Source organism: Astatotilapia calliptera, chromosome 23 (genome assembly GCF_964374335.1).
Source record: "Astatotilapia calliptera chromosome 23, fAstCal68.1, whole genome shotgun sequence".
In the NCBI taxonomy this organism is placed as follows: Eukaryota; Metazoa; Chordata; class Actinopteri; order Cichliformes; family Cichlidae; genus Astatotilapia; species Astatotilapia calliptera.
In genome coordinates this window covers 15,955,855-15,975,475 of record NC_137443.1, presented here as the reverse complement: position 1 = coordinate 15,975,475, position 19,621 = coordinate 15,955,855, and the positions used below count along the sequence as shown (strand labels likewise).

The window sequence follows — 19,621 nt, the reverse complement described above, 5'->3', positions numbered from 1 at the left end:
CACTGTGTTCCAGCGTAAAAACCCAAGTTCAATTTGTTAATCTAATATTGATTTCAAAAATAGGAATGTAAATGTTTTAGAAAAAATGCTTGTTAGTACATAGTTTAATAAAGTGATAATCTTTAGTTGAGAGAACTTGGGTTTTTCACTTGCCAAGGAAACCGAGCCCACTGCATGTGTAGAAAGGAGACAGAGGAGTGGCTCAGTAATAATAATGAAAGTTGCAGATTTGCCTTTCCTGTTTTGCTCTTCTTTGTTTTATTTTTGTTTTTGTTTTGTATGATGTTTTTTTTTTACTCATCTGTTGGCCTAAAAACAACCTTGCAGTTCATTCAAAATTATTCATGTTTTGAAAACAAGTGGGGAGTGACGAAAAGATCTCACTATTGCCAAAGCTTCAAATGGAAACATTTTGTCTGAACATGAAACACTGCCGGGTTTGACTAAACAGAGTATGAGTATGAATTTCTCTATATTAAGCATACGTGTAGGTTGAAAAACTACAATAATATACTGCAGTATCACTTTGTGTGAACCTTTTAACAAGAGAACATGCGATTCCTTAATTTTCTTTTTAAAGAGTTTTGAAGCCGATTTTGTAAGTTTTCTTTTTAGTTTGTGAATAGTTATGTTTGTGAATAACACATGCACGATGTGTTTTTTTGTTTTGGTCACAGAACACTGGATCGTCTCTACAGGGTGGGCCATTTATATGGATACACCGTACTAACATGGGAATGGTTGGTGATATTAAAGTCCTGTTTGTGGCACATTAGTATATGTGAGGGGGCAAAATCTTCAAGATGGGTGGTGACCATGGTGGCCATTTAGAAGTCGGCCATCTTGGATACAACTTTTGTTTTTTCAATAGGAAGAGGGCCATGTGACACATCAAACTTATTGGTAATGTCACAAGAAAAACAATGGTGTGCTTGGTTTCAACGTAACTTTAGTCTTTCATGAGTTATTTACAAGTTTCTGACCACTTATAAAATGTGTTCCATGTGCTGCCCATTGTGTTAGATTGTCAATGCAACCCTCTTCTCCCACTCTTCACACACTGATAGCAACACCGCAGGAGAAATGCCAGCACAGGCATCCAGTATCCGTAGTTTCAGGTGCTGCACATCTCGTATCTTCACACCATAGACAATTGCCTTCAGATGACCCCAAAGATAAAAGTCTAAGGGGGTCAGATCGGGAGACCTTGGGGGCCATTCAACTGGCCCACGGCGACCAATCCACTTTCCAGAAAACTGTTCATCTAGGAATGCTCGGACCTGGCACCCATAATGTGGTGGTGCACCATCTTGCTGGAAGAACTCAGGGAACGTGCCAGCTTCAGTGCATAAAGAGGGAAACACATCAATTTCAAATATCCAGTGGCCTTGATGTTTCCATTGATGAAGAATGGACCCACTATCGTTGTACCCCATATACCACACCAAACCATCACTTTTGTTGTTCCAACAGTCTTGGAGGGATCCATCCAATGTGGGTTAGTGTCAGACCAATAGCGGTGGTTTTGTTTGTTAACTTCACCATTCACATAAAAGTTTGCCTCATCACTGAACAAAATCTTCTGCGTGAACTGAGGGTCCTGTTCCAATTTTTGTTTTGCCCATTCTGCAAATTCTGTGTGCCAATCTGGGTCATCTTCGATGAGATGCTGTAGTAGCTGGAGTTTGTAAGGGTGCCATTTGTGAGTAGCTAATATCCGCCGAAGGGATGTTCGACTAATGCCGCTCTCCAGTGACATGTGGCGAGTGCTACGCTGTGGGCTCTTGCTGAATGAGGCTAGGACAACCACTGATGTTTCTTCATTAGTGACAGTTTTCTTGCGTCCACATTTTGGCAAATCCAACACTGAACCAGTTTCACGAAACTTAGCAAGCAGTTTGCTAACTGTAGCATGGGAGATGGGTGGTCTTGTAGGGTGTCTTGCATTGAAATCTGCTGCAATGATCTGGTTACTGCGTTCACAGATATCAACACAATTTCGACCTGCTCCTAACGTGTTAACCTCTTCGACATGTCAATGGCTGTGAACAAAGAGAAACTTGTAAATAACTCATGAAAGAATAAAGTTACATTGAAACCAAGCCCACCATTGTTTTTCTTGTGACATTACCAATAAGTTTGATGTGTCACATGGCCCTCTTCCTATTGAAAAAACAAAAGTTGTATCCAAGATGGCCGACTTCTAAATGGCCAACATGGTCACCACCCATCTTCAGGAGTTTGCCTCCTCACATATACTAATGTGCCACAAACAGGACTTTAATATCACCAACCATTCCCATGTTAGTACGGTGTATCCATATAAATGGCCCACCCTGTATATCCGCTCTATATTTGATGAAGTGTGGGATTCCCTCAGGGTGTCCTTCAGAGGGTGCTTCAGGGGTACATTATTGTGGGCTGTGCTGTCCTTGTACAGCTACAGTGAGACCTTGGCTCTAAGCTCAGCCAAGGGGTAAAGGGTGTCAATTCGGTTGTCGCAGGTTCTAACAGATGATGTGGTTCTATTTGCTTTTTTTAGTGGTGACCTCCAGTATTCACTTTGCAGCAGAACGTGAAGCAGCGGGAATGACAATAAACCAATTAATCAAGTCTGAGGCTATGGTTCTCGTTTGGGGTGCCAACTCTGGGGATGAGATACTGCCCCAAGTGATGGAGCTCAAGCATCTCAGGATCTTGTTCACAAGTGTGGGTAGGGTAGTCTGCAATGACAAAGATGCTGAGCTGATTTTTCAAAAGGAAAAGAGCCCTGAGTGTGAAAGTGAAGCTGATGATTTATCATTCAATCTGGTAGAGCACAAATAAATAAGATCACAGATACAATCAGCAGAAATGGGTTTCTTCCAAAGGGTGTTTGGGGTTTCCCTTAACAACAGGTCCTCCACATCAAAAAGAGTTGACTGAGCTGCTTTTGACGATGGCTTGTTGACCTGGAGATGGAGGCGAAGTGTTTTGGATATGTCCTCCTGGGAAAAATCCATGGGGCAAACTCTGGACACGTTGGAGAGAACAGTTCTCTTGACTTGTTTGGGAAAGCCTTTGCACCTTCTTGTAAGGAAGAGGTCATTGGTGAGAGGGATAATCAGCAGAAAATGGACGGATGAAATAATTATGTCTCCTGAGACTCCCTATCTTGGAAAAATTTCATGGTTTTATTTTCTCCATTACAGGCATCTGGCCTTCATTATTGCACAGTTTCAAAACGATGATAATTTTGTCCTTGGATTCAAGGACTAAATCACCCTAAAACATCTTCTCAGTATCTGACTCCATAAGAAAAGAGGAATGGATTAATATAGAAGAGAGTTCCTTTATGCAGATATTTCCAAAATAAGGTCACAGGAGGTCTACTGAGTTTGGTGTCTGTATGTATGCACTGCATTGGTCAGCTCAATTTTTTATTAGCTGGCATTGTGTTCAACCTTTTAGAACGATTCATTAAATGTATGCGCTTGCCTTGCAGCAACATGTTTCCAGCAAATCTGGTCCAGGCCACATTTCAGCAGGTATGACCTCTGATGACACAAACTGCAGTTTCAGATACAAAGGTTTACATTTTGTAGGACTTCTTTTATAAGAGCAACTCTTTCTGTTCCTTGGCAACAGTATCGAACAAGCAGCGATTACATAATGAAGCCCAGACCGACAGTGCGTCAGGCCCAGTCAGAGTCCACCACACGGCGGGCACTCGTCTACGGTATTCAGGATGACAACGGAACCGACATCCAGAACTTTGCTCTTGACCTGACTCCGCCCCCTGATGTTCTCATACAGACACGAGAAGGAACAAGTGATGGAATGAACGTCCTTGGAATTGTTATTTTTTCAGCCACCATGGGTAAAAAAAATGCATTGTTCTTATCTGACATTTCTTGAATACATCTTGCCTGAAATAAAGAAATTTAAATGATTTTATCCATCATTGTTTCAGAGGTTTTTCTTTGTTTTCACAGGTATTATGTTAGGAAGGATGGGGCCAAATGGCAGTGCCTTGGTAAACTTCTGCCAGAGCCTGAATGAAGCTGTCCTTAGGATTGTCGCCATTGTTATATGGTAATTGTAAAGTATTATTTTTTCTACTTGAAAAAGCTATGAATGAAAGAATTTTCTAAGAAACATAACCAGCATCAGCCGTTTAGACAAGAACTCTACGTATTATCATCAGAATCAGGTTGAGACATGGTTAACCTTTCTTTCACTTTCTTTATTGGATGATTCAAAGTGAGAATGAGTCTGAGTGCAAATAGCAAATTATTATTACCTAATTACAAAGGAATATCCAAGTAAATCATTTTCAGAGAAACTGTTCTATTAAAAAGAATCGTGACGAACCTGAACTGCCTTATAGTCAGGATGTTATTGTTTGGAGGATCTTATTCTGTGATTAGAAAGTGTTTATAGAGCCACAGCATCTTATACAGTTCCAATCAAAAGTTTAAGACCACTTGAAAAAAATGGCAAAAAAATCACATTTTGCATGGTTAGAGCTTTAACGTGCAAGTAGAAGAAATGGGAGTGTGACAAGACTTTTTTTTAAGTATGCAATTTATTGAAAACAACACTTAAGTTGAAACAGGCTGATTTACAGCTGATCAAAAGTTTAGGATCCCCCCCCCCCCAAAAAAAAACAAACAAAAAAAACAAACAAAACAAACCCAAAAAAAAAAATATATCAAAGTTCCAAACATGAACTCCGTAACGAGTAGTTCCACCGTTATTGTTGATCAAACAACAGAATTAGAATGACAACAACGGATTTTGAACTAAATTAACAGAATTAGAATGACAAGAATGGAATTTGAATGAAAAGAACTGAATTAGAAGGAAAACAATGGCTTTTGAACGAAAACAACAGAATTAGAATGACAAGAACAGAATTTGAATGAAAACACCGGAATTTGAAAGAAAACAACAACATTTGAATGAAAAGAACTGGAATAGAATGAGAACAACGGAATTTGAATGAGAACAACAGAATTTGAATGAAAACAACAGAATTAGAATGAAAACAACAGAATTTGAATAAAAAGAACTGAACTAGAATGGAAACAACAAAATTTGAATGAAAAAACAGGATTAGAATGACAAAAACAGAATTTCAATGAAAACACCCAAAGTTGAAAGAAATCAACAAAATTTGAATGAAAACAGCAAAACTAGAGTGAAAATAACATAATTAGAATGAAAACAACAGAATTAGAATGAAAACAATGGAATTTGAATGAAAAGAACTGAATTAGAATGAAAACAACAAAATTTGAATGAAAAAACTGGTTTAGAATGAAGAGAACAGAATTTCAATGAGAACAGCAGAATTAGAATAACAAGAACGGAAGTTGAATGAAAGCACTGGAATTTGAAAGAAAACAACAAAATTTGAATGAAAACAACAACATTTGAATGAAAAGAACTGCACTAGAATGAAAAGAACTGATTTTGAACAAAAACAACAGAATTAGAATGACAAGGATAGAATTTGAATGAAAACATGGGGATTAGAATGAAGAATTTGAATGAAAAGAACTGAGTTTGAATGAAAAGAAAAGTTTTAGGATGAAAACAACGGAATTAGAATGAAAAGAAAAGAATTAGAATGACAACAACGGATTTTGAACTAAATTAACAGAATTAGAATAACAAGAACGGAATTTGAATGAAAACAACAGAATTAGAATGAAAAGAACTGAACTAGAATTGAAACAACAACATTTGAATGAAAAAACAGGATTAGAATGAAGAGAATGGAATTTGAATGAAAATAACAGAATTAGAATGACAAAAACAGAATTTCAATGAAAACACCCAAAGTTGAAAGAAATCAACAAAATTTGAATGAAAACAGCAAAACTAGAGTGAAAATAACATAATTAGAATGAAAACAACAGAATTAGAATGAAAACAATGGAATTTGAATGAAAAGAACTGAATTAGAATGAAAACAACAAAATTTGAATGAAAAAACTGGTTTAGAATGAAGAGAACAGAATTTCAATGAGAACAGCAGAATTAGAATAACAAGAACGGAAGTTGAATGAAAGCACTGGAATTTGAAAGAAAACAACAAAATTTGAATGAAAACAACAACATTTGAATGAAAAGAACTGCACTAGAATGAAAAGAACTGATTTTGAACAAAAACAACAGAATTAGAATGACAAGGATAGAATTTGAATGAAAACATGGGGATTAGAATGAAGAATTTGAATGAAAAGAACTGAGTTTGAATGAAAAGAAAAGTTTTAGGATGAAAACAACGGAATTAGAATGAAAAGAAAAGAATTAGAATGACAACAACGGATTTTGAACTAAATTAACAGAATTAGAATAACAAGAACGGAATTTGAATGAAAACAACAGAATTAGAATGAAAAGAACTGAACTAGAATTGAAACAACAACATTTGAATGAAAAAACAGGATTAGAATGAAGAGAATGGAATTTGAATGAAAATAACAGAATTAGAATGACAAAAACAGAATTTCAATGAAAACACCCAAAGTTGAAAGAAATCAACAAAATTTGAATGAAAACAGCAAAACTAGAGTGAAAATAACATAATTAGAATGAAAACAACAGAATTAGAATGAAAACAATGGAATTTGAATGAAAAGAACTGAATTAGAATGAAAACAACAAAATTTGAATGAAAAAACTGGTTTAGAATGAAGAGAACAGAATTTCAATGAGAACAGCAGAATTAGAATAACAAGAACGGAAGTTGAATGAAAGCACTGGAATTTGAAAGAAAACAACAAAATTTGAATGAAAACAACAACATTTGAATGAAAAGAACTGCACTAGAATGAAAAGAACTGATTTTGAACAAAAACAACAGAATTAGAATGACAAGGATAGAATTTGAATGAAAACATGGGGATTAGAATGAAGAATTTGAATGAAAAGAACTGAGTTTGAATGAAAAGAAAAGTTTTAGGATGAAAACAACGGAATTAGAATGAAAAGAAAAGAATTAGAATGACAACAACGGATTTTGAACTAAATTAACAGAATTAGAATAACAAGAACGGAATTTGAATGAAAACAGAAATTTGAATGAAAACAACAGAATTAGAATGAAAAGAACTGAACTAGAATTGAAACAACAACATTTGAATGAAAAAACAGGATTAGAATGAAGAGAATGGAATTTGAATGAAAACACCAGAAGTTGAAAGAAATCAACCAAATTTGAATGAAAACAACAGAACTAGAGTGAAAATAACATAATTTCAATGAAAAAACTCGCACGTAGAAAACATCTCAGGTGGGATCTGCTTGTCATGCAAGTAACGTTGGAAACCATCAGAACCATTAAGGTTACATTTTTTTCTCATCAGAGAATAAAACTTTCTTCCACCTTTCAATGTCCCATGATTGGAGCTCTCTTGCAAAATCCAAACGGTCAGTTCTGTGGCATTCAAGGAGACGAAGCATTTAAAGCCGTTTTTAAAGCCCTTCGGTCTCAGATGCCCTCTGATGGCTATGGGGCTGCAGTCAGAACCAATAATGGCCTTAATTTGGGTCAAGGATCGTCCAGTGTCTTGATGGACAGCCAATTGGATCCTCCGGCTCAGTGCTGGATAAATTTTGGCGGGTCTTCCAGAATCATTTCAAAAATTCGAAATGACTGTCTGTGTGTGAGAAACTCTGCTTATGCTCAACTCTGTTAGTTCAACATCAGAATGTCATGACAGTGTGACTACCTGACAGAAAATGACAATGAATCCAAATTTTTGCATAGATTTGGGCTTGTAAAGGCATGTGGTACTAAACTTTTGATCAGCTGTTAAACAGCTGTTAAACTGTTTCAGTTTAAGCATTCTTTTCAATGAATTGAATACTCAAAAAATGTTTTGTCTCACTCCCATTCCTTCTTGTTGCATGTTAAAGCTCTATGCTATATTTGGAACCTTGTTAAGATCGAACCATGCAAAATATAATTTTTTGCCATTTTTCAAGTGGTCTTATACTTTTGATCGGGACTGTATATGCACATTAATAAATATTAAAAATGTGTCAATCTAATATCTACACATTAAGTAGGATTAATTCCACCATTATAATCTGGTCATTTATCCTAGTATATTATGTTATGTGTATGCAGGTATATTGTAATTTAATAGTTTTTTCAGAGAAAGAAAAAATAAAGGATTTAGTCTTAGACAATCCTGTCACTCTTACTTTTAAAGCTCAATTGCTAAAACTAACTAGCTCCTTCTTGTCTAGATTTCTTGTCTGGTTGTCATTCAGCTGACTGATGGTTGGACAGACTGCACGCATATGTTCACATGCCCCTAATCTAATTATTTTTTTTAAAAGGACATTGGTGTTTCTTAGTGTAAAACTCTGTGTATGGCTTCTTTTCTCCCACCATCTCATAAAATCTAAGACTTATAACTGTCATTTTGACACTTGATTGTCTTCATCTCCTCAGGTATTTTCCATTTGGTATTGTTTTCCTGGTGGCTGGAAAGATCCTGGAAATGAGTGATCCCTCAGCCATGGGGAAGAAGCTCGGTTTCTATGCCATCACTGTGGTGTTTGGTTTGGTGCTGCACGGCTTGTTTATCCTGCCTGCTATGTACTTCTTCATCACCAAAAAGAGTCCCATTGTTTACATACGGGGAATCCTGCAAGCCCTGCTCATTGCACTGGCAACCTCCTCCAGGTAAAGAAACTTATTATAGAGAGAATGAATGCGTTACAAAAGGAAAACATCAGTAACTCATTTTATCATCTCATATGTGAGTCAAAATAAAACATCCCCGAGTCTTAACAACACTTATTCTTTTCTTCCTTTTTACTGGAACCTTTACTGTGAAAAATCTCAAAGGGCTGTTGGCTGATCAGAAAACATCTGGTGTGTGGGAAGAGAGGGAAAAGTAAAAGAGCATTCCACGTGTCTTTAAACAGACTCCACTGATGCTTGTGTATCATGTGTGCATGCTGACAGATCATATTCTATAACAAAAACAGGCTTTAGTTTTAATTTAGATGACCATGTCAGTGTTTTTGCATGTATTTGGCAGACATTGTGTTTGCTGTGGTAGATCTGTGACTGCCTTCATTTGTATCTCGTGTGTAAACGAATGAAAACAAGTTGTAGGTAGGGAAGCTCTAAAGTGAAAAACACAACAGTATACTTTAGAAAATGCACCTCAACAATATGTGATTTGACATAAACTGGTTAAACCTCTCCAAAAGCACTGCTATGGTCTATTAATGTTTTCTATTCTATTTTCTATTCAGTTTTAAACAAATCATTCCTTGTTGCATACGCAGACTGACAAAGACGGAGTTCTTCTGAGGTCTTTGGGGTCAGATTGGCTTCATCACGCATGCATGTGTTTGCTAGACTCAGATTAGTAAAAAGCATCTGCTGCATGCTGTCATGCAAAGCATTATTATTCTTAGTCAGCATGAATGAACAGATTGTGTTTGTTTGCATGCATACCTGAGAGAAATTAGGAGGCTTCATATTTATTTTTTTTATTAGCTGTCCTCTCTGTCTTTTTCTTCGTTTTCCTCAGCTCAGCCACTTTGCCTATAACCTTCAAGTGCCTCTTAGAGAACAACCACATTGACCGTCGCATCATCCGTTTCGTGCTACCCGTGGGTGCAACCATCAATATGGACGGCACCGCTCTCTATGAGGCTGTTGCAGCAATATTCATTGCACAAGTTAATAATTATGAGCTGGACTTCGGTCAGATCATCACCATCAGGTCAGTAAACCTTTTTTAAATGTAATTTTAATTGACTTTATTTATTTTGACAAAGCCATGTAAGTATCATTGAATATTTTTAGTCATTCATATGCTTTACATTAATCACGCTGGAAGTCCTGTTCTGATCAGAGGGCTCCACTAACTCAGAGCAAGCATCACCTTCTGTGTCAAACTTAACCACCTTTCATGTCAAGGATCATCTCTGGTGGTTAGACCTCGGTGTCAGGCTTAATGACCGAACAGCAGGTTTCAATTGAAGGGCTTGCAGTGTCCAAAACAGAAGGTATTTATCTTGCAGTGCACCACAAATTTGTTCAGGAGGTGGTGAGGAGATTTAGTGTACCATCCTGCGTTTTCTGAGGAAAAACATTCGCTACAAACCACCTGAACTGTGATACGTAAAATCGTGTTTTACGTATCACACAACACACTGAAGACGCAGGAGTGGGTTTTTTTGCCACATCAACACAATGCTCATCACCACAACACCCTGTTCATCAGATTTGTCTCTCAGGGACTTATTTTCCTTTCACAAAATAAAATTCAAGTTGAAGAGTTTCAATTTTAGACAGTTGTCAGCAGCTGAAATCTGTTTATAATGCTGCTTTATGTTTTTGTGTTGAAGCTGAAAAAATGTTTGAAAGCCCATCCCAGTGATTCACTGTTGCAGCAGAGAGCTGCTCAAGCACAGCAATGGATGCACGTAAAAGAATGGCTCATCATGCTGATCATCACAGAGACTCAAGCTCGAGAAAGAATACGCTGATGAATGTATTATTGTGCCTGCTGGTGTGAATGACAGCCAGACCTCAGGCTTCGCCGAAGTGAGAGGCTGCAACTTCTGAAGGGACTTTTTAAATAGATTGTTCCAGCGTAATTCATCAACCACATCAAACTATGGGCTAAAAACTAAGCTCAGTAGCCACACATGTAGTTTTAATTGTCTGTCATATCAGACTACTATGTGTAAAATGATGCTCACAGTGAACATTGCTGTTGGATAGTTGGTTTTGGAGCTTTATAAGGGAAATGTAGACTTCTACCAACAAATCTATTGAAGCATACTGATGCCTTCAAGATTAAAACAAAAAAAGAAGAAGTAGATAAAATAAGTTTCCCTTTAACCACTACTTATAAACACTATTTCTGTGTGGGAAACAACATCTACTGGTGCTGAACATGCAGAGGAGCTTGCTGGAAGACAGATGTGGAAAAATAAATCACAGAAAACAAACAAGGGCTTATAACAGACGGAAATAAATAAAAATAACAAATAAATGGCTTGCTGGCATTCCTTGAGATAATAAATATAATAAATGAGATGAAGTAAACCAACACTCTAATACATTTTCTCAGTCAAGTGTCTCATTTCCCTGTGGACTCTGCTGGTGATAAGAAACAAGTACTACAGAGAACTACAGGCTCCCATGGTCTGGTTGACAAAATGCTGATGGAGGATACTGTCTTTCTGAGATTCTTTAGAAAAAGCAAAGAAAAGTAGAACTTTTCTCAAATTCAGTATTAGTGTAAGAGGCTGGCCCTGCAGATGCTTTCTTCCTGTTTAAGGAATCTTTGAGCTTCTCTCATTCCTCTAATTTCTACACTTCTAAAACATATGGAGGACAGAGGAGAGAAGAGGCTTCTGTAGGAACTATAACCAAGGATGCACAGATGTATCTTTTGCTGAAGTGTCTTTACCTTCAACTCTTTCACATTGTGTAATGTTGTGAAAATAATTAAAAGTGGCTGTAAAGAAAAAAATAAAAAATGCCATGGGCACTGTTACCCCTGTGTACACCTATATATGGGCTATAATAAAATTATTTATGACGCAGGTGTATAATACATCATGTTTAATTGGTTTTCATTGCTTTAAAATGAGGCTCCAAATGCCTGTTTCCTTGACTCCTCGCTCCTTGTGTTGTCTCATTGCCTCCTCTGCTCAGATCTGTGGTAGAAGGAACTAACATGTGAAAACTGAAAACTTTGTAAATCTCTGCATGAGAACCAGTTTTTCCATAAAATTAGAAAAATTGACAAGCGGAGGACAAAGGAAGGCTGTCATTAGCCAGAGTACGCTTTTATAGATGTAGTATAAACATGACAGCTTATCACTTATCACTGAAGAGCCACGTGGCCTCAATAAACCAGTATATTCCCGTGATATCATGGTTGAGTTTCTGACCCTAACTCCCATTTCATCATTTCACCCCAGACTGTGGTGTAGTGAGTTGTGGGATCATCTCTTCGTCAAACTCTGGAGCTGCACCAGATATCCGATGTGCCAACATTTTACACCAGATAAGAGGCTTCCCAATTAGACAGTTGCCTTAGAGACATTATTAACATTATTGTGTACTTTTGGGGCCAGGCTCACCTTGAGATATAATCCACAAAACAAATTAGGCAAGAAGAGTCTTTAATTTACTTTAAAGTATTTGCATTCAGCACAAAAATGAACTAAACACAACAAATCCTGATGAACAAAAATAGATGGAAAAATGAATTAGAACCACCACATATGGGGGGGGGGGAAACAATCAGTAAAAGTATGTGAGAATATCAGGACTATATTTGAAGTTAAAATTCCACAACAGTTGATGTCATGGACCAATACCTCTGTCACAGAAACATCTTCTTTCAGCTGCTCCCTTCAGGGGTCTCCACAGTGGATGATCTGACTCCGTCTCACCCTTTGTCTAGCTTCCTCTTCTCTAACACTAACCCTCTGGGTTACTCAGGGAGTCTGGTTGGCATAAATGCAAATTGAAAGCATTCTTTGTCACTTTAGGGGTTTATTTGGACAAAGAAGCAGTTTTTAAAGTAGAGCTGTTCTGCTTTGCCATATTTTCTGTCACACGTGTACTGTTTCAGCAGAAGAAGTCGTCCACTTTATATTTGTCATCAGCTTTTTTACTTTAATTAACTTCACCTCCCATCTCTCCAACAGCATCACTGCTACTGCAGCCAGCATAGGTGCAGCAGGAATACCACAAGCTGGGCTGGTCACCATGGTGATAGTGCTAACATCTGTTGGTCTGCCAACTGACGACATCACTCTCATCATTGCAGTAGACTGGGCATTGTAAGTTGCATATCACTTCTAAAATGTATTAAAGATCCAAACCGACAACAGCTCTACTGACTCGATTTCTATCGGTCCAAATAAAAAGTGTCTTAAATGTCTTCTTCTTTTACAGAGACAGATTTCGCACCATGGTCAATGTAATGGGGGATGCTTTGGCCACAGGCATCATGGCACACATCTGCAGAAAAGACTTCATGAAAGAGGGAGATGGGGTGAGTTTTAATGACAATATGTTTCAAAGGACTTGGGTAATTGGGGTGATTGAGCCCATAGTTTGCTTCTTGGGGCTGAAAACGTTATTAGTTCTGTTTCACGCATTTTTAGAGATTTGGCTAAGTAGTAGGCATTTAGAAGAAACTGAAGATTTAAGTGTGTATTTACTATAATTTTAGGTTTAGCCCCTCCCTACTTTCATCAAATCATTTGCAATCCTTTAGACAGCAATTACAACCCCAGTTCCAAAACGTTGACATGGTGTATAAAATGCAAATAAGACAGAATGAAATGATTCACAAGATTCCCATAAACCTTTAAGCTGAGAAAAGTGAGCAGCACTAAAAAGAAACAGCTGGAGGAACATTTTGCATCTAATTGGGTTAACTGGCAACTGATCAGTGCCATTGGGTATAAAGAGAGAATCTTAGAGAGTTTCTCAGAAGTAAAGAAGGGCAGAGGCTCCCTAATCTACAAAATAATGCATGTAGAAATGTGAGAATATCTCATCATCTGCAGCACATAATAAAAATCTAATATTCAAAGTCAGAATATTCAGAATCTGGGGACAGGTCTGAAAATGAGTAGTGGATTACTATGATTTTCAGGACCTGGGGCAGCACTTCATTAAAAACAGACATGATTAATACTACATAGGCTTAGGAACACTTCCAGAAATCACTCTCTAAACACAATTCAACATGCCATTCACAAATGTAGGTTAAAGCTGTATCATGCAAAGATGAAGGCGCATGTGAACATGATCAGAATAGCCAATTCTGATGGTGCCTTTCCAGATGTGAAAGCATCTGGAAAGGCACCATCAATGCTGAAAGGTATGTAAAGGTCTTAGAGCAATATATCCTCCCGTCCAGACACTCCATGCCTTTCACCAGTTGAAAGCATGTGGAATTCAGTAAAAGGACTGGATGTTAGAGTCCCTGATATTGCATTGCTTTATATGGAGAGAATCTTGAGGGGTGGCTGTTATGAGGAAAGGCAGCCCAGAAACTTTACCAGCAGCACACATCGTTGTGTGCCTCAACATTTTTATTTTTTTCATTGGGGTTGTAATTGAACAGTACAAAACGGCAGTGACTAATAATGAAATCTGATTTGTTAGTTGTTGTTGATGTTAGTTGACTGACTGATGCTCTGTGCAGGACGCGCCCCGCCTCTCATCCTATCACAGCTTCAGTCACCCTAAGTTTGACAAGTGGTTTAGATTGGGGTTTAAATGGCTTCCAAATCTTTTGTGCACGTTTTACACAACATACAAAGATTTTGGAGACTGAGCTAAAAAAAAAAAAATTGCACACAATTGATGAACATTTAAATAATGGGAAAAAATAATCTAATAATTTCATTATTTATTTTTGCCATTGGAAAAATGTATTTGTTAAAAACTAAAATGTATTACAACCACAAGAAGTGGCACTTCAATAGCCTTGGATCATTTTTCCTTTTCAACCTTTGGTTTCCTTAACAAAGAGAACCTTCTGAGCACTCCAGATTTTTTCAAGTAGTCCCATATATTATCCAATCTACAGGTACCTTTGATCTGTGAGACCAAAACAGCAATGAGCACCCCTCCTGTGATGAACTGCCACACCAACAATGGCAACTGCCGACCCCCTCCTTTAGGGGTCAAACACCAGTTCATCCCTCCTGAAGTGGCTCAACTCATACAACTGGAGGAGGGCGTTCGGCCGCTTTCAGACAGGAAGAAACCTCCAATTCCTCCGAGACATCTGAAGAAGAGCAAAGAACACTGCACTATAGATATGAATGGCCTTGAGACCAATGTATAGCCTCCTCTTGCAGTTTGAATGGTTCTCTGTAAGTTATGCTGAAAGGAGCGCAGCAGCAAAGGACACCCGTGCAGGCAGAAGGACAATACAGATGAGCTCATCTAGCTCCACAAAAACCTTTTAAAGCAAAGCAGTTGCAAAAGACTCCACAATAGCGCATTTACAGTGGAATTTATGGCAACACAAGGACAATGATACGATTTCTATTATAAAATTTGTCCTTGGTCCTGTACCTGCTATTACTTGCATTGATTCAATCATTTTTATTTGATATATACATTTTTTATGACTTTTTGTTTTTGTTTTGTTTTTTGACAATGTATTTTTTTGTACTGCTGTACTGCAAGCAGCCAGCTGTTTGCATTATAAAAGATGAGACAGGATGTCTGCTTGGAGCTAAATGATCAGGAGGCAAAGTGAAATGCACACATTTTTTAAGTTTGCCTTAACAAAGCTGGTGGTGCTAGGCTGATGGTTATTATGGGACAAGAGGAAGTTGAGTGAACTGAATTTGTACCCACCCCTGTAGTGATGTTATAACTTTGATATGTGTTTAAAACAGAGATTAGAACTGTTTTATGTGTTTGAACAGCCTCAGGATCATTTGATTTAATTAAGCTTTCTGGCATATTAGCAGCCTGAAAACATCCACTAGTAATTTAATTAAATGTTTGTCAGTTGACTTGATATCAAACAGAAATTGGCACATTTCAATAAAACATTAAGTTACTAACCAGCTCTTCCATTTCTGCTGTGTTAGTTGGTTATTTTTTTTTCTCATTTATGTAGTGAGCCAATAAAGCACTGGGGCAGCTTCCTCCTGTCAATACCCAACCTAAATTATTTCACCCAATCCCAACTCCAGTAGAAGAAGGGGATGGAAAACTACATGCCTTGTTCCATCTGGAAACGCATCTAAAAGTTGAGCTATTTAAAGGAGTTCAATAGTCAGATTTGGGTAACTTATGCTACAATTAAATTAATCCGACTATAACACACATGTAAAAAAAATGTTTTTGTAAAGTGGCCTATATAAGTGTATCACTCACACTGGTTAGCAGCGTTGGGAAGGTTACTTTTAAAATGTATTCCACTACAGATTACAGAATACATGCCCCAAAATGTATTCTGTAACGTATTCCGTTACGTTACTTAATGACAGTAACGTATTCTAAATACTTTGGATTACTTAATATATTATCATGCTTTTTACAACTACGTGAATGTACTATTGCTGTGTGATTTATTACTATTACCGAAGGTCCGCGACTCCGAACTGTAGTAAAGGGACCTCTGACTAATACGGCGGGTTCATGTCGGGCTCTCTCTCACCCAGGAGGCACACAGTCGCAGAGAGAGAGAGCGCTGCCGCCTGGAACAACAGAACATAGCTGTCAAACAAACCCAAACAACCCGTGACAATATGAAACAGGAAAGTACCGCAGTGTAATCCATTTATTTCAACAAAGTAACCGTATTCTAAATACCACCTTTTTAAATGGTAACTGTAACGGAATACAATTACTCATATTTTGTATTTTAAATACGTAATGGCGGTACATGTATTCCGTTACTCCCCAACACTGCTGGTTAGTGACACACCCCACCACCACAGCTGTCTATTCCTCGACTACTGGAGGTTACTGGCTGTTACTGGGTGACAGCCAGTAGGGAGCAAACACTTGCTAATTCACCACAGGGAGATGAAACTTGAATAAGTGAAAGAAATCAGTCAGAGACATCTTTGAATGGAAATTAAGATCGTAATATGTTGCACGGGCCTGGATATTCACGCCATTTTCCTTCACTAAAATATCTATATAACAACTGCAAAGACAGTCTAAGTTGCAACTAACTAGCAACAAACACCCTGACCGACTGTTCATGTCATTTTACTCTAGTTAATAATAAGCTACTTTCATAAACCTCTTAGAACAGCACCATCTCCTTCTTCTTTTTTTTATTTATTGACATATCGTCTTACATTGAAACTGCTGGAAAATTGTGAACTATAGTTTCTTTCCACTGGCTTTGTCAGCAAACATATCACATATGTGCATGCGTAATACTTGACACAGGCACCATGATTTTACCAAATGCTTTGTGGACTGCTTGGTACCGTTTGAGATGGTGATATAACTGAAGATTTGACAAACTCACTCAAAGGGTATCTCAAACCTAACACAACCTAACGCCCATTTTACTCTATATGGGAACGCAAATTTAAAATAAAGAATACTTGCATTCATTTGGAACGTTTTTACTTGGGTCATAAATCAATGTCTATACAGTCATACTTCTTTCAGCAACTCAGAGGCATGGCCGCCTGCAGGCTATTGGAAAGAATCTAGATTTAATGCACATTTGCAGAAAAAGCATAGAGCACATGCTATTTATAAATTACCATTGCAGTTTTGCCGCTCCAGAAAGAGAATTTCCATCATGATCCAAAATTATAATTATTAAGAACATTTTCTTACTGTACATTTCAATTTTGTCATATAAAGGCAGAAATGTACTCTTCCAAATAGTATGTTTTCATCTGTTTTGTCATTCCATTAATAATTTTTCTCAGCTCTTTACACAGTAAATACCAGAGAATTCAGAGCATACAGACTGAGATGTGTTTTTCTCTGGTTAGTGTCCTGCCTTTTTTTATAATACTGAACAGATCTGCTATAGCTCCACACAGAGCAGTGACACTGCCATGTGTGGGAGAAGCTGCAGAAACAGCGAACAGATTTCAGCCTTTTCAAATAATTTATTCTTGTGTTTTTGACTGTCTATGTATGACAATATTGCATTCATATCAATAAAGTGAGATTTTATGCTGAAATATGTATCCTGTTAGAAAACATGAATGAACTAAAGGGTCAGTAAAATCAGCACTGGTTGAAGCTCCGGTTTTGTTGATAGAATTAAAATATTTCATTCGCAAGCAAATGTTATTAATCATAGTGGAAAATAATATGTATATTTACCTTCACTGCAGGTAAATCACTGCTTTTCAAGATTATTGCTATTATTAAACCAACTCGCTGGTAAAACATTACGATTTATCCAAACTGTTTAGTAATAGCAGAAAAAATCGTTATAATTTTTATCTTAAATTATCTGATCTGAAATTTCCCACTTGTGGGACTAATAAAAGTATCTTATCTTATCTTATCTTATCTTATCTTACCACTCATTATGAGTTTAGTTAACTTATTTTTTGTTAAACAGCATGAAGGTAAGATGTCTATTTACAAGTGACGTATATTGATAATTGATGGCAGTAAATATGTTCTGAGTGGACAGAATCAATTACCAGTCTCCTGTTCACTTTATGTTTCTGACATTATACTCCATTTCTAAAAGATACACTAGAAAAACCAGAGTATAATTAAATCATAAAAAACAGTAAAGATTTATGTCTGGTGTTTTTGGACTAATAATAACAATAACAACAATAATAAAAATCTCCCATTTTTTAAGCCTGCCTACAGTTCTGCACATCTGCAAGTTGCTTTGCAACCCTCGTCCACTCCACCTACTCTTTTCAAGTTGTGTATGATCGATGTCACCAGAGATGGGCAGTAACGCGTTACTTGTAACGTGTCACTGTAATCTGATTACTTTTTTCAAGTAACGAGTAAAGTAAGGGATTACTATTGCAAAAACGGTAATTAGATTACTGTTACTTTGTCATAGGAACACTGCGTTACTAAAACCGTGATTTTTTTTGCAAGAATGTCTCATGACAGTGACGTAAGCGAGTGCGTCGTTCATGACAACAGCTGTGTGCAGATCAACAATGGATCATATATCGAGTGTAGGAGAGAGTATGAGCGTGCAGCGTTTAAAGCGTGGAAGTACTGACCTTACTTTGAGTTTGATTTCATAAAAAACATTAGTGTCCGTTGTGCGTGGGAAGAAAACTTCTTTTTACACCGAAACCCCCCCCCCAAACAAGCTCCGAGTGCGCAACGATGTAATGGGAAATTCACAGAGAAACTCGTGGATTCTTCAACTGACCGCTGCGGCACACCTGCACCAGAGCACACCTCCGCCTACGTCACTCCTGCTATACAGGTGAAAATAGAGCAACAGGACCGCTGAGTCTTTGACTTTATTTATTTTCTGCTGTGTTTTACTTGCATCTATTTGAAAGAGTGAGTGTAAAAACAAAAAATATTTTATTTCATGTGCTGGAATGTGCAGAAAATAGGTTTAAATGTTAAACTAATTTAGCTAACGTAGCGTTTCCTGTAAGCCTCTTGTCCATTAACATTTAGTGGTTCACTTTGGAGTTTCTAACAGGTGGCTATATCGTGTCCAGATGATTCAGAGGAGGAAGCTTTCTTGCAGAAAACTGATTTTGCAAATGTTTTATGAGGAAGCAAAATAAAATGCAACACATTCAACACATTTTCGGTTGTAAAATGGAATGTAAACTTTTGATTGTTTACCAGAAAACTCCACAGGGGGCTTATGTGTTCTCTCCCAGATTGGTAAACTCTGACAGAAACAAAAGGAAGCAATTACAGAATGCAAATCTAGTGAACGACTCAAACGCTGATGAATAAATATATTTGATATTATGGTGATGAAATGCAGCTTTAAAGCTTTCCCATTGTTGCTATTCATTCTTTCTCTACCATTTTAAAAATAAACGCTTGAGATTTTTTAAATGTTTTAGATCTTCTGTGTTATTCCTAAAACTTCAATTACTTATGTAAAAACTAAGCTCTACGTTCAGAATAATGACATTAAATTGC

The 19,621-nt window shown here is 37.2% G+C and overlaps 1 protein-coding gene across 1 annotated transcript in view; it reads left to right on the top strand.

Annotated features, from left to right (window-relative positions):
* The window catches only part of slc1a7b (solute carrier family 1 member 7b), a 51,518-nt gene extending 31,984 nt beyond the window's left edge, over window positions 1–19,534 (top strand). The window contains exons 4-11 of the mRNA XM_026159730.2: window positions 3,485–3,527; window positions 3,628–3,859; window positions 3,975–4,074; window positions 8,456–8,689; window positions 9,552–9,746; window positions 12,700–12,834; window positions 12,950–13,049; window positions 14,601–19,534. Coding sequence (XP_026015515.1) covers window positions 3,485–3,527; window positions 3,628–3,859; window positions 3,975–4,074; window positions 8,456–8,689; window positions 9,552–9,746; window positions 12,700–12,834; window positions 12,950–13,049; window positions 14,601–14,861 — 1,300 coding nt within the window. The 3' untranslated portion in view covers window positions 14,862–19,534. The remainder of the gene's footprint in view (window positions 1–3,484; window positions 3,528–3,627; window positions 3,860–3,974; window positions 4,075–8,455; window positions 8,690–9,551; window positions 9,747–12,699; window positions 12,835–12,949; window positions 13,050–14,600) is intronic.
* The last annotated feature ends 87 nt before the right edge of the window (window positions 19,535–19,621 follow it).